The sequence below is a fragment of the Narcine bancroftii genome, chromosome 3 (assembly GCF_036971445.1).
Source record: "Narcine bancroftii isolate sNarBan1 chromosome 3, sNarBan1.hap1, whole genome shotgun sequence".
Lineage (NCBI taxonomy): Eukaryota > Metazoa > Chordata > Chondrichthyes > Torpediniformes > Narcinidae > Narcine > Narcine bancroftii.
In genome coordinates this window covers 301,391,781-301,416,363 of record NC_091471.1, presented here as the reverse complement: position 1 = coordinate 301,416,363, position 24,583 = coordinate 301,391,781, and the positions used below count along the sequence as shown (strand labels likewise).

At 39.3% G+C, this 24,583-nt stretch overlaps 1 protein-coding gene across 5 annotated transcripts in view; it reads left to right on the top strand.

Annotated features, from left to right (window-relative positions):
- The window catches only part of dot1l (DOT1-like histone H3K79 methyltransferase), a 79,946-nt gene that overhangs the window by 43,600 nt on the left and 11,763 nt on the right, over window positions 1-24,583 (top strand). For all 5 annotated transcript variants that reach the window (XM_069928727.1, XM_069928725.1, XM_069928728.1 and 2 more), the window contains 10 exons: window positions 2,459-2,560; window positions 7,512-7,649; window positions 8,128-8,253; window positions 10,306-10,790; window positions 11,931-12,069; window positions 17,088-17,240; window positions 18,783-18,900; window positions 19,897-20,531; window positions 22,541-22,743; window positions 23,251-23,330. In XM_069928727.1, coding sequence (XP_069784828.1) covers window positions 2,459-2,560; window positions 7,512-7,649; window positions 8,128-8,253; window positions 10,306-10,790; window positions 11,931-12,069; window positions 17,088-17,240; window positions 18,783-18,900; window positions 19,897-20,531; window positions 22,541-22,743; window positions 23,251-23,330 — 2,179 coding nt within the window. The remainder of the gene's footprint in view (window positions 1-2,458; window positions 2,561-7,511; window positions 7,650-8,127; window positions 8,254-10,305; window positions 10,791-11,930; window positions 12,070-17,087; window positions 17,241-18,782; window positions 18,901-19,896; window positions 20,532-22,540; window positions 22,744-23,250; window positions 23,331-24,583) is intronic.

Sequence of the window (24,583 nt, the reverse complement as noted above, 5' to 3'; positions counted from 1 at the left end):
TTAGACATAAAAGGTTGACATGTATCTTCAAATTTCACCGATGAATCAAATACATGATATCTAATTTTTTTCTTACACTTAAACAGAGATATTAGAGAATATCTGTGGGATGTCTAGAGTCTTTCCATGGCTCCTCTACCCAACAATGTAGAGAAGGCCACAACCCATTGCGAAGGTACAGAAAAACTCCATGTCTGGTACAAATAACCCCAAAAAGAACAGTTATTGGATTGGTTCATAGCTCCACTTGAAATACAGTTGAAAAGATATTAAAAATTTATTTCCAATTTCTAAGGATGGACAAGACCAAAACGTGTCAATGTATCAAATTTGCATCTGTCACAAGTAGGGTTAATATTAGAAAAGGTTTAAGCCATCTTATCTTTGGACATGTGAACACGATGCACCACTTTGAATTGGATTAATGAATGTTGGGCACATATTGAAGATGTATTCACCAGTTTAAGAATCTTGTCCCATAGATACTCTGATTAAGGTCTTGCAAGTTTCAATTCCCATGCCTTTTTAATCTGATGTACTGAACTTTAATTTCAATAGTCTGAGAAGGATTCAACTGAATGGGTCCCCTATTGCTAATCATGCGTATTAACGACTTGGATTAAACTGGCATGATTAGTAAATTTTCAGGGGACACTAAAGTTCTTGATGGAGTGGATAGTGAAAAAAAGATTGTTCAAGATTACCTGGATCCAAATCCACTGCGAAAATGGGCAAAGGAATGGCAGATGGGATTCAATTCCGATGTTAAGTGATGCATTTTTGGAACTTGAATCAGGGCAGGATGTGAATAGTGCATGCTCGGGCCTTGGGGACCATCCTAGAATTGAGAGATCCAGGGGTAAAAGCACATAATTCCCTGAAAGCAGCAACACAGACAAGATGGTGAAGAAAGCATCTCTTTATTGGGTGAGGCATCGACTGCAAGAGTGGTGGGGGGGGGGGGTGCGGGAATATTACAGCTGTATATGCTGCAGAGATTGCAGCATAAATATTGTGATTGTTTCAGCCCATGCTACAGCAAAGTTGTGATTAAACTAGAGAGGGTGCAGAAAAGAATCACAATGATGTTACTGGGTCTGGAAGGCTTGATTATAAGGAAAGACTGGATAAGCAAGGACTTGTTTCCCTGGAGCGTAGGAGGCTTGAGAGGTGATCTAATTAAACGCAAGGAAACCTTATTTTACCCCAAAGTAGGGACTCTAAAACAAGAGGGCATAGGTTTAAGCAGAGAGGAAAACCATTTAAGGGGGACAAGTTTTTTTCACTGAATGCTTGATGTATGGAACAAGCTGCCAGACAAAGTGGTGGAGGCTGGTAAAAGACATTTGGGTGGGTTCGTGGATACGAAAGGTTTAGAACGATGTGGTCCAAATGCAGCGCTATGAGACCAACTGAGGAAGGCACCATTGTCAGCATGGCTAGGTTGGACCAAAGGGGCTGTTTCTGTGTTCTATGACTGACAGAATTAATGGACTGAGTGGGTTGTGGATAGGGAGTAATGATTTAGATGTCCAGAATAATTAATGTAATATGCAATGTTAGTTCCTTTACTTGTTGAGGACAAATTGCTCACTCTCCTACTATCTAGTGCTTTATGCAGATGCATGAACATGACTTTCAACCCAAATACTGAGAGTCTTGGGTGACCTAATACTCTTATGGGCGAGTCTACATTGATAGAGATCTAGGGAGACACCCACAGGTTGATGTGGCCGTCAAACTTCTCAAGGACTTGCTTCTTGAACATTACTGATATTTGAAATAGCTGTTAAAAGTCGATGAAAGTATTGTAAAATATATTTAATTATTGCAAATATAAAAAAAACTCTACAGGCATTAGCAAGTATACATTCCACATTATGTTGATTAATTTCTCACTCGCTTACCCAAAGCTCTATTGTTTTCTCTTCCTGACCCTATCCAGACCCACATACATCCTTTCTCACTGTTGACAACTTTGTTTATTATCAGCCTTCTTCTGTATTCAAGACATTACATTTACTGTTTTACAAACTTTTCTAACATAATGTTATAACTTTTTCTTTAACTCATTTAACCAGTAATATTCACAAATGTATATTGCGCCAAGCAAATCTCCCTCAGAACTGGTGTCTCAATTGTCTATGGAACTGCTGGCAGTGTATATTTCGGGTTTTTATTGATGATATAGGATTCAAAAACACAATTGACACAGGAGAACAAATAGTTGGTTAGTCCAGTTAATATCTGAATTGGTAGAATTGAAATTGCACTGGTAGGAATTAGAATTTACTAACCACCATCATTACAGAAGTCTTTAAATTAAATCAGAATCACGCTTTTAGCCTTTAATGCCCAGTTAGGCCAACAGTTGATGCAATTTTTTTTGCCCTGGACAAATTTCAGGAAGTACAATACTTTGGTTGTTGAGAAAAGATAATGGTCGTTTCTTTTGCAGTTGAAGAACATGCAGTTAACGGGGACAGCACAGCAGCTGTTCAGACATTGTCAAACGCAAAAAGAAGAGGTCCGCCTTCTTTTTCAGCAAAAACTCGAAGAGGTACAAGTTACATGGCTACATCTACAAAATATAAAGCTACGTGCTAAGATCTGTATTACCCTGAACACGGGGTTTTCTTTATTTACTAAATTATACAATTATGTTAACATTGCAAATGGGTTCCTTGTGAAGCTCACTACTGGGTATCATTTGGACTGTGCTTAATTCCTGTGTTTGTATTGGAGACACATAATCTTGCTGTCATCTTGGGAATCTATTCTTGTAATTCTGAGTCCCATTCACTTTTGAAAGTTTTCAGTACACAGTATAAATCCTTGGTTGAAGTGTAGGTTAGGGAAAGAAGCTCCGTCTAGCTTCTCACTATGTGGGACATGTTGTGAAATATTGCTCAGAAACTTAATACTGAAAGCAGTCGTCTGCATTTGTAGTTAGCAGGAAAGGCATTTACTTGCCATGCACCTCGCTGACAATTGCCACCGATGTTTTTAATGGGATTCAGAGAGAAGACTTTTTCTAACTGGCGTCTGTTTCAGAGTGGCACTCTCTGCAGAGGCTCTGAGCAAGACAAGAAACAGTGAGGCTCTTTAACGAAACGTTTTGAGGAATCTTCGTTGAAGCACACAGAGTCTTAACCAGGAGGTATAAACCTAGAAATATAAATTGGATTTACTGTATATTTTGGCATGTAAGTCACATCTTGAAACTCGAAAAATGGGGTCAACTTATAAGCCAAATATACTTTTGAAACCTTAAATTCAACTCAAAAAAAATTGCTTGATGGCGATTCGGCGTAGAAGTCGACCCTGAAAACCGGTTGGCATATAAGTTGATCCTTGAAATACAAAAAATAACCCAACAACAAGTTTTCATTGAAAATTTTATTGAAAAAAAAAACACATTTAGAATCCTTATCACTGTAATTGTCTGAGGCAAAGATCGTGGCAAGAACATCCATACTCTCACTGTTTAAACCAGCGGTGTCAAACTCAAATTCACAGAGGGCCAAAATTAAAAACTTGGACAAAGTCGTGGGCCAAACTAAATATTTATTGAAAATTTTCAACAACATCTGCATGTTTTCTCTTCTTTCAACATATGTAATGTTAAACTTTTTCTTATTAAAATAAATGTTTCATAATAGTTTTGGTTAAACTCTTTCCAGAAGAAGCATTAACAAATGAGAAATAAAATATTCAATAAATAATATTTCTCTATAGCCTTTAAGCTCCTTTAAAATGTATTTTTTTTCACAAGCCAACAAGTCAAAAAAATAACAACTTGCTTCAATGAAAATCCAATCTTTCAACTATGAACAGTCCAAAGTTAACCAAAGAAAATATGAATCCAAGCTTACACTGTGATTTACTCTGATGCACCTGGGTCTAAACCAGATACTTGGCATCTCTTCTTAGATGCAAGTTCACCAAAGTCTGGGGTCAGAGTTTGCCTCCCACCTGTCTTGAAAGGTCCTGTTTTCTGTCTTTGGTTTGGCCATTTTTCGTAAGGGGTTTTATTACATGTGAGTTGGGCGACAGGTCACAGATTCTAATGAAAGTAAAGAGAGGAGGTGGGGGTGATTAGCGGGCTGATGCCAACGCATTTGCAAAGCATTCTGGGATTTGTAGTATTAGGTGTGCATGCGCTATACTGGCGTGGCGGCCAGCGAGCCAGCTCTAATACATATTTGATATGATCTTGCGCGCCAAAAATAATTATATCACGGGCCAAATTTGGCCCGCGGGCCTGAGTTTGACATGTGTGGTTAAAACAGTCATCATACGGATCCCAGTCTGTATCTGATGAGGCGGCTTCAGTCATCGTCAGTGTTCCACAATAAATCATCTGTGCCATCAATTGTACAAGAGATACCACACTTTTTAAACAATTTTATTACAGTCTCTACTTTCACTTTATCCCATGCTTTGAGCATAGTCACACAGTACATCAAGTGATGCAGTATGCATTGCCCCATCTTTTGTCAATGATTTTTCTGCATTTGTCATCCATGTACTCCATTCTTCATGCATGTGGTCTTTGTCTGCTTGAACAAGCCACTCATCGAGAGGTTGCAATAGAGATAGCAAGCCACCCGGGATAATCTAATTTTAGTGTTCTCAGTTAAATGACTACGAAACATATCCCAGACCAGCAAACTCCATTCTCTGCGTAAACCGTCTGACCGCCTATTCCACACATTGTCTATCCATAATTTTACACCATTTTCATCCATCCATACTTTTTCTTGAAAATGTACAAAAAATATCTGCTGGGAATTTTATTTTGGGTTTAAGTTTGCGTTTGAATATTACCATGGATCTTAGCTTCGTCCTGCCGACCACTCACAATAACACCACGGTAAAACTGGTCCTTTCGTGGCCTATACTTCTGGTTTGTACATTTTTCACATCTTTACTTTCCACTGTTCTATTGGCTAGCATGTCAAAATTTATGAGGATTTTGTCCAAGTTTCTGTTATTTGCCAATGCAAACCGGTATTTCTGCCGGTTCTGTATAATAAGCTGGTGAAAACTTACAACTTTATGATCGAGATTTTTTGGTAGTTTGCGAGCAATTTTTGTTGTAATACTAGATTTTTCCTGTTCATGAAATGGTTGCACTAGCCTACTTCAGCTTCAAAATCTTTACTGTTTTCTGGGTGCGACTTTCCCACTTCAGTGCAAATGTTCTTATTTTATTTTGCATGACGATGTGGCAATCTTGCCTCTGTTCATGTACTCGTTCTGCAACGTGATTTTCCAACTTTGGCCAACAAGTGGTTCCTCTTCTCATTGAACATTACCTTTTTGGTATTTTTATTAGTCTCAACTTCTCATGTACATCAAATTTTCTTGCAGCAGAAGAGTTGTTGGTTTTCTTGGCCATTGCTATTATTTTTTAACTTAAAACATGCTTCATACTTATGTCGTTTTGCTGGAGCCTCCACGATAGCAACCACCTTCAGTCAATACCCTACAGCTCAGTCACCATGATTTTTGGGGGTTGACCTATACGCCTGCCCAACAGTTCACTCAACACAATTTTTAGGGGTTGACTTGTACACCCGATATATAATAATGAGGCTGAAAAAGGGGTTGACTTACCTGCTGGTCGACTTATATGCCGAAATATATGCAGAAAGAAAAATAAAGATGGACTAAATGCAGGGGAAGAGATGCAAATTTTTATTTTTAAATCTTTATTTTAGATTTTGCAGATAAAGCTCTTGCAAAACTAAAATTGAAAAGTTTGAGAGATTAACAATTACCATGCTATTTTAAGCCAGTGCATTTCAACTGGCTTTTGAGCAAATTGAGACACTTAAGTTGATGCTCTACTATATTATTGCTATCTAGCATACATAATTGAGGCAGAAGTCATTTTCTCATTTGAAAGCTTGTACTCCATAAAATCTATTTACAAGCTTATTTGTACTGTCTTCTTTCTTCTTCTTTGGCTTGGCTTCGCGGACGAAGATTTATGGAGGGGGTAAAAAGTCCACGTCAGCTGCAGGCTCGTTTGTGGCTGACCAGTCCGATGCGGGACAGGCAGACACGATTGCAGCGGTTGCAAGGGAAAATTGGTTGGTTGGGGTTGGGTGTTGGGTTTTTCCTCCTTTGCCTTTTGTCAGTGAGGTGGGCTCTGCGGTCTTCTTCAAAGGAGGCTGCTGCCCGCCAAACTGTGAGGCGCCAAGATGCACGGTTTGAGGCGTTATCAGCCCACTGGCGGTGGTCAATGTGGCAGGCACCAAGAGATTTCTTTAGGCAGTCCTTGTACCTTTTCTTTGGTGCACCTCTGTCACGGTGGCCAGTGGAGAGCTCGCCATATAATACGATCTTGGGAAGGCGATGGTCCTCCATTCTGGAGACGTGACCCATCCAGCGCAGCTGGATCTTCAGCAGCGTGGACTCGATGCTGTCGACCTCTGCCATCTCGAGTACCTCGACGTTAGGGGTGTGAGCGCTCCAATGGATGTTGAGGATGGAGCGGAGACAACGCTGGTGGAAGCGTTCTAGGAGCCGTAGGTGGTGCCGGTAGAGGACCCATGATTCGGAGCCGAACAGGAGTGTGGGTATGACAACGGCTCTGTATACGCTTATCTTTGTGAGGTTTTTCAGTTGGTTGTTTTTCCAGACTCTTTTGTGTAGTCTTCCAAAGGCGCTATTTGCCTTGGCGAGTCTGTTGTCTATCTCATTGTCATTGATAATGAGATATTTGTACTGTAATGTGTGCATAAACTAGTCAAAAGGAAACCTGTGAACAAAATACTCTTGTTTGAGTGTGATTATAGAAATTTGTCTAGATTTGCCAGGTCAGATTTAGCTGTTTTTTTTTGTGTGATGAAATGGTTCTCTCCCCAATTTCAGCCCTTAACCCATCCCTCTAAATAGTTTTCTTTTACTTATGACCATATGTGTGCTGATTATTAACTTTAAAGAAATTGACATCATTTGCTAAGCCAAATTTTTTTTATTGTCAAGCTTTTTTTGTTCTTGGCTGCTTTCACTGTAAATTAAAATTGGATTTTGCTAATCACATCCATGTGGATTTCAAATTCCGATTTAATCAAATTATTTAATAAGTTACCTTGAACAAATACTTTATTGGAAGTTACCAAGTTACTTCAATTCCAGTTTTGTGTTTGGATTTGCCAAACATAATTGTTACTTTTCTAAATGACTTGATGGTGTGGCACGGTGAGCATAGCAGTAGGCACAACATTATTATAGTGACCGGAGTTTGAATCTGGGGCTGTCAGTAAGGAGTTTGTACATTCCCTCCATGTCTGCATGGGTTTTCTCTGGATGCTCCGGTTTCCTCCCACCCTCCAAAACGTACATGGATTGTAGATTAATTGAAATATTTGGATGGTACGAGCTTGCTAAATAATTGAATAAGGTTCCAATGTGCTTGTGTATGAACAATAGTGAGAAATTGAGAATAGTTGTACAACATTTAAATTTTACACTTGCCACCTTGCATCTTCTTCCAGTTGGGTATAAAGGCCATGACATTCAATGATTTACTCCAAGCACAGAAAGAGATTATTGCGCACAACAGGCAGCTAAAAGAACAGACAAAGCAGCTGGAAAAGGACAATGGTGACCTCAGGAAACAAAGTCTTCAGCTGGTAATTATTTGAAGGGCTTGGAATGGGATGCAATTTTAAAAAGAACATGGCATTTTTCAAAAATTCTGTGGGTTGGATTGGTTATTGAAACTAGAAAGCAGGTGTCATAATAGCAGTTCTGATAAATATAGTTACTTTGTTCTTGAAAAAAAAATTTTTAAAAAATCTTGCCTAGGGTTTATAGTTTAAGAAAATGGTAGGGAAAACAATGAAAAATGCATTTACATTTCCGATCATCATCAGTTCCTTTGCATTTGCTGAGCCAGGGTTGGTTGAAGTAGAAAATGAACAGTGTTCCTTTCTCTTGTATCGTTAAAACAAATACATGATTTTAAAGTCTGCTTTAAATTTGGAGCAGGTTTGAGGGGCATAATATACCAGGACAATAGACTTAAAATATTGAAGAGATGCTGTAACTTGTCAAAAATTGTGCGAGGGGCAGTTGTTAGGTTTTTCACATGGCTCATAATTTCTGCAGCTGAAAGCGCGATGTGAAGAGCTTAATTTGGATTGGTCATCACTGTCTTTGGACAACCTGCTGAAGGAGAAACAAGCCTTGAAGAGTCAGATCTCCGAAAAACAGAGACACTGCTTAGAACTTCAGGTAGGATTACTCCAAGCTGTTCTATATAGATTGTATGGGGGAAAGAAAATGAACAATGTCTTTTTGGAATAATGGAAATGCCGTTTGGCAAAGTTATTAATCAGACAGGTGAGAGATGATTACAGGCTACTCCAAAGATAGATCTTCTCAAATGATTTAATCATGGGATTGGAAGTAAATGTGCATTGATATCTAGAAGCTGAGTGAGTTGTCTTTCTACTCTAATTTGTCTTTGTATCATTTCTGATTGGGGTGATAATGGCAGGAGAACATCCTTATTCTCCTTCTTTGGCTTGGCTTCGCGGACGAAGATTTATGGAGGGGTAATGTCCACGTCAGCTGCAGGCTCGTTGGTGACTGACAAGTCTGATGCGGGACAGGCAGGCACGGTTGCAGCAGTTGCAAAGAAAGATTGGTTGGTTGGGGTTGGGTGTTGGGTTTTTCCTCCTTTGTCTTTTGTCAGTGAGGTGGGCTCTGCGGTCTTCTTCAAAGGAGGTTGCTGCCCGCCGAACTGTGAGGCGCCAAGATGCACGGTTTGAGGCGATATCAGCCCACTGGCGGTGGTCAATGTGGCAGTACCAAGAGATTTCTTTAAACAGTCCTTGTACCTCTTCTTTGGTGCATCTCTGTCACGGTGGCCAGTGGAGAGCTCGGCATATAACACGATCTTGGGAAGGCGATGGTCCTCCATTCTGGAGACGTGACCCACCCAGCGCAGTTGGGTCTTCAGCAGCATGGATTCAATGCTTACGGACTCTGCCAGCTCGAGTACTTCAATGTTGGTGATGAAGTCATTCCAATGAATGTTGAGGATGGAGCGGAGACAGCGCTGGTGGAAGCGTTCTAGGAGCCGTAGGTGGTGCCGGTAGAGAACCCATGATTCGGGGCCGAACAGGAGCATGGGTATGACAACGGCTCTGTACACGCTGATCTTTGTGTGTTTCTTCAGGTGGTTGTTTTTCCAGACTCTCTTGTGTAGTCTTCAAAACAGTCAACCAGTTTACCTACCTCGGCTGCACCATTTCATCTGATGCAAGGATCGACAAAGAGATAGACAACAGACTCGCCAAGGCAAATAGCGCCTTTGGAAGACTACACATCCTTATTCTATATGTTAGTTAAATCCAATCCCCTGGTCTACGAGCCTCATTGGTGAATTTATTCCTTAGCTTACTTGTCTTGGTGAATTTGGTCATAGTACAGGCTTACTGAACCTGTGCCAATTCCCATCAACCTGTGAACTTCACTGCCCCTGCCGAATCTAGTACTTGCAAATTGGGGGAAATTTATAGTGGTCAATTAACCTATCAACCCAAGTGTCTTCGGGATGTTTGGGGAGGGTTAGGGAGCAGCATCTGGGGAAAACCTTGTGCAATCTCAAGAAGAACATGCAGACAGCACTGGTATTCAGGATTGACCCCTGATCACTCGAATTTCATGGGTGAAGACTTTGCTTTTTGCAGGCATATGCTCCAGTGGAAAAGTTATTATATTTCTCGTCGGCTGTGACGAGAAGTAACTGAAATTCCATTGAAATATAGAGTTAGAAGAATTACTTACTACCACAGATTTAATAAAACTTTGGAAAATAACAGAGCTGGTGAAAATTTGTGTCCATTTTATTTTGGCCTGCTGGTTCTACTGATGATGAATTATAATTTCTGTCATATGACACATTCATTCCACTGATACCGAAACAGGTTTTCATTCCATTGATTTGGACGGCATTCAAACCCATATTTAAGTTGAAAAAGATGGTTATTCTAGTGCATATTATTGAGATTAGATTAAATTTCATGAAATATTTTAAGATGGGTATCCTGAACACAAAGTTCAAGTAGCATTAGTTTTCTGTATTAAAAATGCAACGTTTTGCAGAGGTTCATGGTTTCCTTTTGAATTGCCATTGTCGCTGATGTAACTTCCATTGTCATCTAACTGCAGTTATTTAGATTTTGTATTTGAAACTGTTTCTAATTGTTCAGGAAAATAGTGATGAATTACAGATATTTTTACTTCCAACTGTCTTTTGCTTTCCTCTGGTACTATTAGATAAGCATTGTGGAATTGGAAAAGTGTCAACGACAGCAAGAACTGATACAGCTCAAATCCTACATGCCTTCAGATGATGTATCCCTTCAGCTACGTCACAAAAACAAGAATTATGAAATGGATGCAGAAAGAAACAGATTCCAACTTGAAATTGAATGTCCTAAAATTCCAATGGGAAGCATAAATGGTTTGAGTCCTGAACTCTCTATGAATGGAAGTGCAACTCCTTTTGAAATCCACAGTTCTTTAAGCCGGCCTTCTTCCAAATCACAAAATCCATACAGCACTTCATTTCCAGACCAGGAGAATGGGCTGTGCCTCCCAAACCTTATGAGCAAACACAAAATGGACAGATCATCAAGTCATTCTCTTCCAGACTACACCAGATTTTCTCCAGCCAAAATAGCACTTCGTCGACATTTGAACCAAGATCATACAGGAGGGGGGAAGATTGTACATGAAGTACAACTGGCCTGTGCCCAGAGGTTAGTGACAGAAGAGTGAAAAATGAAACCACTGCAATTAAGTGTTTCATTTTCATTGCTCCCATAGAGCCTCTATGGATTTGTATTTTTTTTTAAATTTAGAGATACAGTATAGTAACAGGCTCTTCTAGCCCAAGAGCCTGTGCCTGAAACTTTTCCAATTAATCTGCTAACCCATTCATCTGGAACCAGGGAGGAAACTGGAGGACCCAGAGGAAATAAATACAGTCACAGGGAGAATGTACAGCTTCCTGACAGGCAGTGGTGGTTTCGAACTATCGTTGATACTGTAATAGCGTTGCTACGCTAATTGTGCCACCCATAGCTGTTAATTAAAGAAAGCATCACAGTTGCATTTACTTAAAATCAACATATAAATATAGCAATGCTTGGTGCTGTGGTCTTTCAATAATTTGACCTCATCCAAAACTGGTAATTAAATGCAGATATACAAATATTAAACTTTTTTTAAAAGCATGTTGCACAATTACAGGCCTTTCAGCTACGAGCTTACTTCACCCAATTATACTCAATTAACCTACAACCCCTGTATGTTTTGAATGGTGGGAGGAAACCACAGCATCCGGAGGAAACCCATGCAGACACGAGGAGAACATGCAAACTTCTCACAGACAGCGCCGGTTTTGAATCTGGGTTGCTGGTGTTGTAACAATGTTGTGCTAACTGCTACGCTAACGGGAAATGGAGTATAAATTTATCAAAGTTAAAGGGATGAGTTGTGAATAAAGTCATAAGATAAACTTTAAAATTAATTTTAATCAATACTGCATCAAAAAGACCTGTGTTTATGACAATCCTATCCTTGTGTTTTCTGGCATACTCAAAGCATTTAATTCATAAAACCACACAAACATTTCTGCAGTGCGCAACTTGGGAATGGAAGGAATCTAAATTTGCTTAATGGAGAAGAAAGCCTAGAAACTAAGATAACACTCGAAACAACTTACTTTATTGCATGATCAAAATGTTGTACACTACAGAAAATTGAGTCACAGGATAGTTACTATGGCTTGTGGAGATAATCAAGGAAGCTAAATATAACAATTTGTTGCTTTAACTGCACGGTTGTGCAATTCGCCTCAATGTCATGTTGAAGTATAATAACCTAATGTGTTGCAGGATTGAAAACCAGAAAGAAAATGGTCTTTCTCATCAGAGTCCAGGAGTTCCTAATGGTGTTCATCATGGTTCCAATGAGCAGCTACAACCATTATCACCAACAATCCAGCAGGCAGCATGCGAGAAAAGTGTAGAGAAGGTATTATGATGTTGACATTTTATGAAGCAAATGCAATGTTGAACTTTTACATCCATGTTAACCTTTTTTTTTCCTCATCTATATTTCATTCATTTGTCTGACTCTGTGAAGTTGTGTATTGCATAATTTATTCCTCATGTCATTACATGTAAAATCATAATACTTTATATTTTAAAAAATAAGTGCTCAACCTGGCTTTGCGAATAGCCTGTGTTATCATTACCTCCGGTGTGTGTGGCAAGTGATATCAGCCTGATTAATTTTTGAATGCTGATCATGGTTCGCCTGATTTTTATGTTCTGTGGGAGATTGCATTAACCCATCGAGCTGAGGACCTGCAATTTATTATGTTTTGGACTCTAATCTGCATTATCTTGGTCCCATTGCAATAGCAGAGTAAAATTTGTCTATTAACAGCATCACTGAGCAAGTTTTTGTTTTGAGGATTACTGGGAATCCAAAATGGCTCTCTCTTTAGTAAACTGTTTTAGTCATTGATTTTGGTCATTTCTTTCCACGGATGCTGCCTGACCTACTGAGACACTCAAAAACCCCCGTGATCCCGAATTCAAGCCTCAAGCAATTGGCAAAAATATTGCGGAAGATGGATATTTTAAAAAAAATTTATTGAAGTTCAAAATTGATGTGCTTCACCATTTAATTATCCAGCGTCTACCAATCCCCGTAGATGCCAGATACCAGGGGGTTTTACTGTATTTATTTAACTGGCCTTCAATATAATGCTGGGCAAATAACATGAAAGGTAGGTGATCCGTTTGGATTTTCCATCCAAATCTGTGAGTGAGAGCTGATTTTTGCTGTTGATAGTGTGTCCTTGAATGTCAAGAGCCTCATGTGAACAGCTGAATAAGGCAAGATCAGGTCCGCTGATGAAAGCTAGCAAGATCCAGCACAACACTTTGAGTGTCCTCATTTGTACTTTAGGGCTTTCTTTCCCTGTCAAATATGGAAATCCAAGTCCGATTTAGTTATTGTGAAAACTATTCTTGAGGTTTTTTTTTGCAGTTGATTGAGAATCAATGGGAACAACTTTATTAAAGGCAACAAAAAGTTCTAGACACCAGTAACTAAAGAATCTGAAACATTAGCCTCTTAATTCAACCATCCATTCTTTACATAGTTATCATTTATGTAAAAAGTAATGGCTAACCAAACTTTCAGACCTATATTGTATGTTCAATACTCAATTTTTAAATTCAAATAATTCAAATATTGAAAACCTTTTACAGCTGTAGAGTACCAAATAAATTGTTAGGGCCCAACTCTGCTCCCATTACTCTGGATTTTTCAGTACTGGTTTTGAGAAGTAGCCTGAGAAGTAGTTTAAGTGAATTTGGAGAGAAGACATTGTGATTAAACACGTTTGTCTTTGAAATTAAAGCAATTACAAGCTCCTTACGATTATAGGTTACATTGAGGCAGGTTAAAAAAAATGCACAGCAGCATTAAAAATAAAACCATGATAAATTGTAAGGTGAGAAAATGGCAGCAGAGCTCTGGGAGTGCTTGATTAGCTGCAACAGATATTCTGGATAAGATTAATTTAAGCAACTACTGGTACGAGCCCAGAGGACCCCAAAACCCAGCAGCAATAGATATTCACCAAGACAAATGGTTACTTAAACAAAAGTTTCTTTTAATGATCTTAAACATGAAAACAGATTCACACTTTAATTTATCACTTTAACTTAACTAACCTAACTTAACCCCTTTCTAATTCTAAGCGCACGTGTATGTAATGTGCGTAAGTTCAGAAAAGTTAGTTAATTCACATTCCATCTCACTTCTCATTCCTCCAAGTTCGCTGGTTGCGGGCAATGCTTATACTGTGCACATAATTTAACATTTATGAATGGTGTTTGAAAGGTAAATGGTTACTGCTCAAGAAGGTTCATGTCGGTTTTAAGAGAGAAATTTGTTGTTTGCAGGACACCCACAAAACTGATTCCTTTTAATCAGCTACATCAGTGTCTTGCCGAAGAAACTTGCCCCAAAAGGGTTTTCCAGATGATAACCTCTTGCTTTCTGGACACCACAGAGTTCCTTTTTGTTTCCCTTATTTCAAGTGAAACAATAGGCAGCCAGTCCTCTCCTCTTGTATGAACCACAAGGGCTTTGACCAGGCTGTTCCAGTCCCAGCTATTGCTGTTGACTGTAAAACTGCAGAACTGATCTCTCTCTCCATCTCATTCAGAGTGAAGTCTGTTTGACTCCCTCTCTGTTTTCAAAAAACACATGACTCTCGTAGAACAGCAATCTGCACCTCGGACAGCCTGCAGCTCCAAACTACTCCGATCTCTTTCATCTGTTGCTTTGCAAAACCACAATCCATTAGTGAAGTCTCTTGGGCACTCCCCAAAGTTTTTGCAAAGGCCCCCAGGAGCTGCCATGTCTTGCTTGAACAGAGCTCTAGTATTTTAAATGAGATCTGTTTTGAAGTGTTTGTATGTGACCTGCACAAAAAAAACCTGCCCAAATTTATCTCCCAAATACATATCTATATACAAGACAAACACAACATAATCTGTCACACTACTTAAATTGACAAGAAAGACCGATGAATACAGACCTAAAGTGGCAATTGGTATAAATGGCCAGAAAGGTTGGCCAATGGGCTAAAGGGCCTACCATAAATATTCGTGTATAATGTGAAAAACTTTGTACCGAAATTTGAGCTTAAAGTAGGGGGGGGGGGGTCACATTATACACGAGGTTATTATTTTAACAATTTTTTTCTGCCAGGTTTAAAGTTAGGTTATCAGCAGCTCCCTACATTGACAGTGGTGTGGTTGGGGGGGGTGGGGGGAGAGAGAGACGCCAGCGCGACTCGGGCAGGCGAAGGGGAGAGACGCCAGAGGAAATCGGGTGAGAGGAGGGGGGTTTGCATTATACACGGGTAAAATTTTTCTCTTTTTCCCCTCAAAAATGGGGGGACATTATACACGAAACACAATATACACGAATATTTATGGTAATTCTATATTGTTTAGCTCTGACAATGGCAAGAGGTGATGCTCCAAATTTGGCACAAAAATCTTTTTAAAGCCCATTACTGATTTACACAAAAGAGATTATGGATGATGGAATTTGGAGCAAAAAAAAAGACAGACTGCTGAAGGAACTTGATGGCTCAAGCAGCCTTTCTGGAAGGAAAGGGATTGTCCATGTATTGGGTCAAAGTGTTGACCACCCCTTTCAAAACAGATGCTGTTTGACCTTTTACTTTCTATGGATGCTATGTGACCTGCTGAGTTTCTTTGCATTCTTTCAATATTCTGGGGCAAATGTCAAATTTAGTCAGCATGAAAATGGCTCCTTCTCATTTTAGGTTGCATCCACATTTTCTAGCTACAAGGCTCTTGTCAATTTCTCAGATTAATTTTATTTGTTAATGGCTTTCTAAAAATAAAATTAAAAAGCTTCAAAACTTGAACAGCAATATTATGGAAATGTAATTTTGATATGAAAGTTTGATAGCAGTATTATCTCTGCTGTTTCTTTCGAGTGAAGATGATAATCCAAATAAAGGGTTTAGCTGACTGATGATTTTAAAAAAGCTCAGCATTTGACTTAAACTGTCATGTTCATATTCTGTAGTTTGGTCATTTGTATTTTGGATGCATGTTTTAAGCATTTCAGTAAATGCCTCGGTGTTTATTTAAAAATGTTTTTGTACAAAAGGTGGATGCATTGAGTAGTGATGCAATGTCTACCACACTTTCCAACATCTTTCAAAAGTTGATTGCATTGTATACAATATTTTTGATTTTATAGTATGAGGTTATTCAGATTATCATCTTGATTTGAATGTTGAATCAATATTATTCCGTCAGTCATTAATTGTTTCTTGTAATCTGATTCTGGCCTTTTTATTATTTTAATTTAAATATGCTATAGGGAATTGGCAGGGTTGCCGGATTTGTTGCCAAACGGCAGAAATCTGGCAACCCTGATTGGTAGTCCATGTATTGGTCTGTATTTTATTGTCCATTCCTTTGTTTAAATATACAGTAAAATTCCGATGATCTGAAATGATCAAGACCAAGCTTATTTCGGATAAACAATATTTTTGGATAATTGGTCATTTTTAAAAAACAGCCCAGCATCAGCGGCTAATCACTTGTAAATGTTTAAACAACAACAAACAATAAAGGAAGGCTTTTAAAGCATGAAATAATGTTTAATTTTCACCAAAAAAAACAACCTGAACAAAATAAGATAAATCCAACACCAAAAACTCAAAATTCCTCTTTTTTCAACCTGTGATATCAGTTCGGTTCTGAAAAAAAATTTGGATAACTGAGGATTGTTTTGGATATCCTCATTTATTAAAAAATTTTCAGCGGCAAAATGTCATCATTTCGGCTTTGAAATTTTTCGGATAAATGAGGATTTCTGATTTTGGATAACTGAGGATTTTGGTGAATCAAAATTGTATGACAATTTTTTATACAATCAAATTGCATATTATGATCAAATGCACAACATTTCAAATGCAATTTGTTCTGAATAATATGCGGGATTTTTTTCCACTGCTCTGGAATCACTGGCTGCTTTCCCCTGCAATAATATAAAGGTCTTCTGCTAGGAGCCCAGTCACTATACTGTTGTAGTGTCAGTTTTCCCTGTTTTTTGATAACAATGAGGTTTAAAAAAAGGTACTTCACAAGCATCTTTGAGAGCAGGGAAAATGTGCCAAATCAAAATTGCTTAATTGAACTTCATGAAGAGTTTACAGGCACAATTTAGGTGTCCCAGAGATCTCTCTGGAGTGGAATGGTGGAACTCAGCACTTGTTCAGAAGTAGCCCAAGTTTGGGCTTGTTGACAGCTATTCTGGGAGAATCTTAGAAGATTAGCGGTTAACATGTGTATTGCTTTGCACATTTCAGAAATAAGCCAGTACCATCAACCTATCTGAATTTCAATAAATTTGCACTGGTTTTATTTTGTAACTGTGCACTATTTGAACCATTTTTGATTTTATTTTTGCTGCAGCTTTCTAAAGATTTTAACAGAAGCCCAGTTAATAATTCTGAAACCATAACCAGCCTACCAATCAGTATTCCATTGAGCACTGTTCAACCAAACAAATTGCCTGTCAGCATTCCTTTGGCCAGTGTAGTTCTACCAGTTCGTGCTGAGAAAGCGGTGAGTAATATTTTACTAAATGCACAATTGAATGTTTTAACATATCTTGCTTCATGTCCTTCTTAATTTTACCAATTCAGTGCCCTGTTTAGTTTTGAATAAATTCTGAATTAGCAGCTATGACTCCATAATCAATCTTGATGAAACCCAAAACGTTAATGGTTCCTTGACTGATGCTGCTGGACCCATTGAATTCATCCAGCTGATTGTTCTTTGTAACATCATTTGCAGTCTCTTTTGTCTCCATCACTCTCCTATTTAATTATCTCTCCTTTTCACTAATAAGAACACAATAACCAGGAGTGGGCTATCTGGCCCAGTGAGCCTGTAGCACCATTGAAAAAGGTCAAGTTGATCTGGCCATGGACTTTGCTCCATTTACCCACCTGCTCCCCATAATCTTTAATTCTCCCATTCTGCAAACATTTATCTCACCCCCTTTTCATTTCATTTCTAAATGTTCTGTTAAACCTCCACTGAACTAGCACTGCAAACATGAACTCCCTAGTACAATTGCCCTCTTCTTTGACTTGGGCATTCTGAAGTGCCACTGTGTCTTGGATTGGTGCTTTGGAGCAGTCACCCATGGGCATCATAAACTAGTTCTCATGTTACCCCTTCTCCGTCTGCCATTTTCACACTTGGTGACCTCAGCTATAAGCCTGTTGATTTTAATTTCTTCTAATAATGCACAAATCCACAGCGAACTTCAGTGTTGCTGCTTGGATTCTGGCTGCCCGTTTGAATCACAACTTTATTTACCTGCAATGACATTTAAAAAAAAAAAATGGGCAATATGTCAAAGAGCATGCCGATTAACCTAATACCATGTCAATATATTTTCTCCATTTCTATGACACTCCCCTCAAATCTTGGATGATTAAACAAATTGTTACTTATAACAGTTCTATTTCTAAATGACTTTTAGCCCTAGTTTCTTCTGTAGACCTGGAGTTCAACCTCCTACTTCATTGCATTCCCAACCTGAGCAGAGGAAATCTCCCAAGAAATTATTTATACTGTCATACCAGCTGATTGGTTTATGTGTATGCTACTGGAATCTAGTCGTTTGAAGGATGGTGAAATTGTGTAAATGAGGATTTCCCTTGATTCTTGACAGGTCCAAGAAATTCCCAGACCAGGTGTGATTGGAGTTGGTCTTTACACACGGTTTAATTGCAGAATTAAAGCTGTGATGGTAGCTTGACAATTATAGATATGCAGAGGATAATGTAAAACATAATCCTGAAGGAGGACCAATACTGGGAAAATTGATCCTTGTAATTAGCCCTGGTGACAAAATTTTAAACCACTGGTTCGAATAAGCTAAGCAAACATGAAGCAAGTAATACTATACCTGAATATCAAGGGAGTTATGTTTCAAGGTTGCAGATAATTTTTCCAGAATCAATGTTCTGTGAGGAGCTATAATTTTTGGGGTAGATTTGGGTGCAGATTGTTTCAATTACCTCGCTGGAGGCAACAACAAAACTAAGTTTTTACTGCTCTCAGCTCATTCATTTAGTATGTTTTCTTTCATAGAGAAACACACCTAGTCCTATTCATGTTTCAAATCGTGACTTATCGATGCTTGACAAACAATATGGTGCTAATCATGGGAACGCAGCGACAAACAAACCACAGTCATTAGCTACCTCAGGTAGTGTTTCTTTTCCATTTGATTTCTAAATGATCGTGTACACAGATGAGACAGTTAATACATCGATCAGATGTGGATTTTGTTGTTATAGTAAATTGACTATTATGCTATTTATTTTGATGCTAATTGTATAATATAACCACTGGCAAAATAAAATGGCAAGAGAAATGGTAAAAGCCGAATTAATGATGGTTAATATAATCCATATTTTTTTGAGAATATGCAGCTGAATGAATGTAAAAAGTGGGTAACCTGTATGAAAGATTTTAATGTGCCAAAGTAGGGGCAGGAGAAAGCCCTTCAGCCCTCATGCCTGACCAGTATTCAGAACCATCATGGCTTATCAAGCGACTTCAGTACCCTATTCTTTCTTTCTCTCCATTTCCTTTGATCCCTTTAGCCACAAGGGCCAGATCCAATATTGTGAATGTATTTAATGAACTGGACTCGCCCACTTTCTGTGGTACGGAGATCGACAATTTCACAACTCTGAGAGAGGTGGTTTCTCCTCATTTCCATTCTAAATGGCTTTACACCTTGCGCTGAGACTGTGATCCCTTGTTCCAACATCTGAAACAGTCTTCCTGCAACTAGCCTGTTTAATCCTCTCGGAATTTTGTGTCTCAATGAGATTTCCCTCTCATTCTTCCAAGTTCCAATGTGTATAACCCTATTCTGTCCAGTCTTTCTTCATACATCTGTCCTACCATCCCAGGAATCTTCTCTGCATTAGCCAGCATGGCCTTCCTCCAATTAGGAGACCAAAACTGCTCAAGGTACATTGTCACGAAGGCCCTATAGAACAGCAGTAAGTCCTCCCTGCTTCTGTAATCAAAACAATTGATGCATGTGGTTGTAGAAAATGTTTAAGGTGTTCTGGGAAGCTCTTTATTGTATATTATATATTGAATGATTGTGTTAAGCAATAGCAAAAGATAGATGGTCGATATTTTCATTACAGCTCAGGTTGTTGCAGTGTTTCCTTATTGTTTGCAGGTTTTTGTTATTCAGCTGGCTCTATGACAGTCAATGGAGTCCACTCTGGGTCTTCCATCCAGTCAACACTCAATAGTTACGACAAGACATTAGAAGAATCAGATTCCACCAGCATAGGTATCCTTGCCAACAATCCTGCCCCACAGACTACAAACCTACAGCATCCACCGATGCACCTGATGCAGTCTCGGAATCCTGAACATAACTGCTCAGCCGTGCAGCATTCAGCCAGCTCTAGGCTCTCCAGTTCTCACAACCCAGCAGCCAGTTCACTGAATGTTGGTGGGGTTTTACAGTATGCAGATACACAAAAGGCCTTCTTGGAGGTAATGAAGAAGGATTTACCATCAGACCAAGGTGCCTCTGATCAGGAGAATGAATCTAAACGGAGAATAATATTTGCCACTGCAAACGGTGGAAATCTAAAGCAATCTGTTTTAAACAAACAGACTTCACTTACTTCAGCCATCAAGTTGGAATCTGGACAGTCAATATCTCAAGAAGGAAAAAAGAAGGGCAGGAGAAAACGTTCTTCTGTGACATCCAGCTTGAATGCAGGCAGTTCTCCTAAGCGTAAATCCTTGCTTGCTTCACTAGGTCTTTCTTCAGGATCTCCTTTGAATATAAGTTCCATGGTAGGTAGTTCAGTTTAATTTTTTTTTTCTAATCAATTTTAAAGTGAAACTTGTTTGTTGATTTGGGAATGAGCTCTTCTGTCATTGGAAGGGGTTGGTTGAGACCGCTGTCAATGCCGGTGAACTTGCCGCAGTTAGATTTGCTTTTTGAGATTGTGATTGTCCCTGATGTTTTTTTTCTTCTTCTGTCATATGGATCCTCCTCTTCCCAGAAATGGAGATGAGGTTATGAGTTTGTAACCAAAGTTCCTAACCTCCAAATTTTAAGTTCATCTGAAACTCTTTTCCAGTTGACACAAGGTCTTTTTGGTTTCATGTCAATCTGGAGCATCACTGAGTCTGGACAAAGAGTTTGTGGGATGGAGTTCAGGTCATGCTTGTCATGGCTGAGTGATTCTACACAGTGCACAATCCAATGCATGCTGACAGCCTCACTGCTTGATAATATTCCCCTCCTTCCTTGCCTCTCAGCCAGGCAGCCCCTGGGTGTGTGGACTGTAGATAGTCTGAGGCCACTGAGGTTATAGGCAAGTTGTTCGTTATATTGTTTGTACTTTAAATTATGGGATCAGACCAGCTATTTTTAACCTTTTTGGCTATGACCCTCTTCCCTGTGAAGCAGTCAAATTAAGTTGGTTTCTTCTATACATCTCTCCTACTGACAACATTAAAAACATAAAACTATTCTGATCTCACATTGTGCCCCCCACCCCTCAAATGTGCTCTGGCCGCTGGGTTGGGGTGGGGGGGAGGGTGGCTGGTGTGCAAGACCTCCAATAAGAATGCCTAGTTTAGACCATAGTTTTTTCCCTTGAGTTTGATGTGAATGTACAGTCCAAGATTGCCTTGACTTTGCAGTTGATCTTGCTCGAGTTGCATGTAGCTTGATCGCTGACACACCAGCAGTTTCCCTTCTAAACTGTGGTGGATGGCAAGATCACATCAGCCGGACTATAAAGCCGCTTTCAGGTGGATTAGCTGGGAGAATGCGGCTCCGGAGCCAGCTGCGGGTGTGTGCGCGAAGCAACATTCAGTTGGCAGTGCTGAAGGCGCTGTTCTGGCACCTGAAAGATCCGCAGCAGGGAGAGGCGGCGCAGAGCAAACACCGGCCCCTGTCGACTGTGGCTGTAGTTCTGCCTGCTTTCAGGTGCCTAGGGGGAGCACTTGGAAGTGGAGAATACACCTACCCGAGGAGGGTTGGGTAGGTCCTCCTCGGGTCAGGGCTCTCCGCTTTCAGGTGGCCTCCCAACAGCCGCATTCGGGTATTTTAGGTAGCTTTAAGTTGGGGTATTCTGGCCATCTGAAAGCGGCTTAAGATATAGGCATGGAAGTAGGTCATTTGGCTCGATGGGTTTGATCTGCCATTCCATCATGAGCTTAGGTTCTTCCACTCAACCCCACTTCCCTGCCTTCTCTCCATAACCTTTTGATAACCTGATTATTCAGATGCCTATTTATCTTTACCTTAAATAGATCTAACAACCTGGCCTCCCCATCTACCCGTGGTAGCAAATTCAGTTCACCGCCTTCTAACTAAAGAAATACCTCCACATCTCTGTTTTATATGGATGCTCTTCTCTGCTGACGCTCTGCCTCCTTTCATTGACTCCCCTACCACGGGACGTCCTAAACTTGTGCAAGTACACAGATTTTGTATACATAGCACGTCGGTACATTTTACCTAAATCTGGTGAATAGGTCCCCATTAAGACATTTTTATTTGGTTCCAAAATAGCAGCAATGATTGTTTCAGACAGCATCTTGTCTGTCATGTGGATATAATGGATGTTAAACTGCTGGACAATAAAGGACATTTCTGGCATCAGATGGAAACTCCTAAGAATAAGTAGGTGACATGGTCCCCACTTTGAATCATAATCCTCTGTGAGTTGACTGCTGTAATAATTACACACCCATTGTCTCTAAACTTCCCAGAAGGCAAACCACTCCCAAAAGCAGAAATGGCAGACATTACAAAATCGTGGGGTTTTTTTGTTGTTGCTATTTAGGTCAATAATATCAATCAACCTCTGGAAATAGCAGCAATTTCATCACCAGAGACTTCAGTGAAAAGCTCTCCTGTTCCACACCAAGATAATGAAGGACCTCCAAATTTGAAAAAAAAGAAAATGTTTATGTCAAATGGTGTTCATTATTCACCACTTACATCTGATGAAGAACGAGAGGAGGAAAATCAACAGATTAACGGAAGGTGGGAGCTGGTAATTTATGTGACTGAAGTAGAGAAATTGTTTTGAAGCAGTGCAATTTAAATAGTATGATGACCTCTTTGAATTTTGAAGTCAGAAAATCTGAGTGGTTTTTGGAGCAGAGAGGTAAATTAAATAATTTGTTTATTCCTCTGAGTTTATTTATTTTGTAGTTGAGTGCTTTGAATTTTAATTTTGAATAGCCATCTTGGAATAATTATAACTAATAATAGTTTTCAATTAATAATGAATAATATTGCAAAGTCTGTATCACCACTTTGAAATGAGTGCAATCTTAAAATAGGAGCCCATTAACAATCTCTTAACTTTCCTTCTGGCCCCACACAAGTGCAGGTAAGTGTCTTGTATATTCTGCTTTAGTGCTTTTAATTAAGTTGCACCTTAGTTTAATTTTTAATTTATCTCAACTGTTTGTAGTGTCTGAGTATCAAAGGCATCAGGTGTCAGCACCGACATAAGTGTACTCACCAATGCTCTTTGTTTTCAAGGATTGAAAGAAAAATGACTCAATGCACTGTGTCGATCGAGAGTAAAGAAATTACACCTGCTTGTGGGGAAAGTGACCCAGGTAAGTTGAGTTGTTGTGACCTTTTTTGTGGGGGAAAAAAAATTCCCCACGTTCCATAGTCAACAGAGTTGTGATGTGTAAGAATGATGGCCTGAAGTGTATTTATTTTAATGCAAGGTGTTTAATTTGTACGGCAGATGAGGCCAGAGGTTGGATTAGTAATGGAAATATGATAGGGTAGCCATGAGCTAAAATGTTGATAGAAGGGTAGGAATGGCTTCTCAGTGTTTCAGGGTGGAGACATGTCAGACATGGACAGGGGGATATGAAAGAGATGGGAGGAGTTGCATTGCTGTTGGGGAGAATGTTACAACTGCACTTGGAATGGGCATTTTGGAGGGCTCATTCAGCGAGGCTGCATAGAACTTGGAAGTAACAAAGTTGGGGTTATGCTTTCGGCCTCCCAATCGCTAGTAGGAGTTAGAGGAACAGATATATAGGCAGATCATGGGAAGGTGCAAAAGCAATAATTTATGGAAGATTTTTAACTTCACCATTTTTTAAAGGGACTTGGATAGCACAGAATTCAACCATAATTCTGTTTGTGATGTTATATTAATGATTGTATAAAAATGTAGGTGATTTGATTTGTAAGTTTGCAGATGACACAAAAATGGGCTGATTTGTGGATAGCAAGGAAGATTGTCAAATGATACACCAGGATATGGATCAGTTGGAAATTTGGATGGAGAAATAGCAGATTGACTTTTATCTGGACAAATGTGAGGTGATGCACTTTAGCAAACATACAGTAAATGGTAGGACCCTTAGTTGGGATGATATACAGAGGGATCTTAAGGGTGTAAGCACATCTCTCTGAAAATGGCCACACAGTTGAATAGGGTGATGATGAAGGCATCTGTATGGCATCAGTCAAGGCATTGAGTATAAAAATTGAGGTTATATATAAAACTGTATTTAGTATACCATGTGGAGTTCTGGTTGCCACACTGTAAAGACGTCCAAATGTCAAATACAACCGCACATAAACTTGAGGTAAGAGGTGGAAAAATTCAAAGAAGTTTGTGAGACTAGTTTTTAACATTGAGGGATACGTGCCTGGAATGTGCTGCCAAGGAAGGTGGCAGAAGCAGATATGATAAGCAGTAACTTAGGCAAACACATGAAGAAGCAGGGAAGAGATGGATATGCACCTTGTGCAAGCAGATGGGATCAGTTTAAATTGGTGCCATGGTTGGTGCACATAATGGGTAGAAGGGTCTGTTCCTTTAGACATTTTTCACTAATGTTTG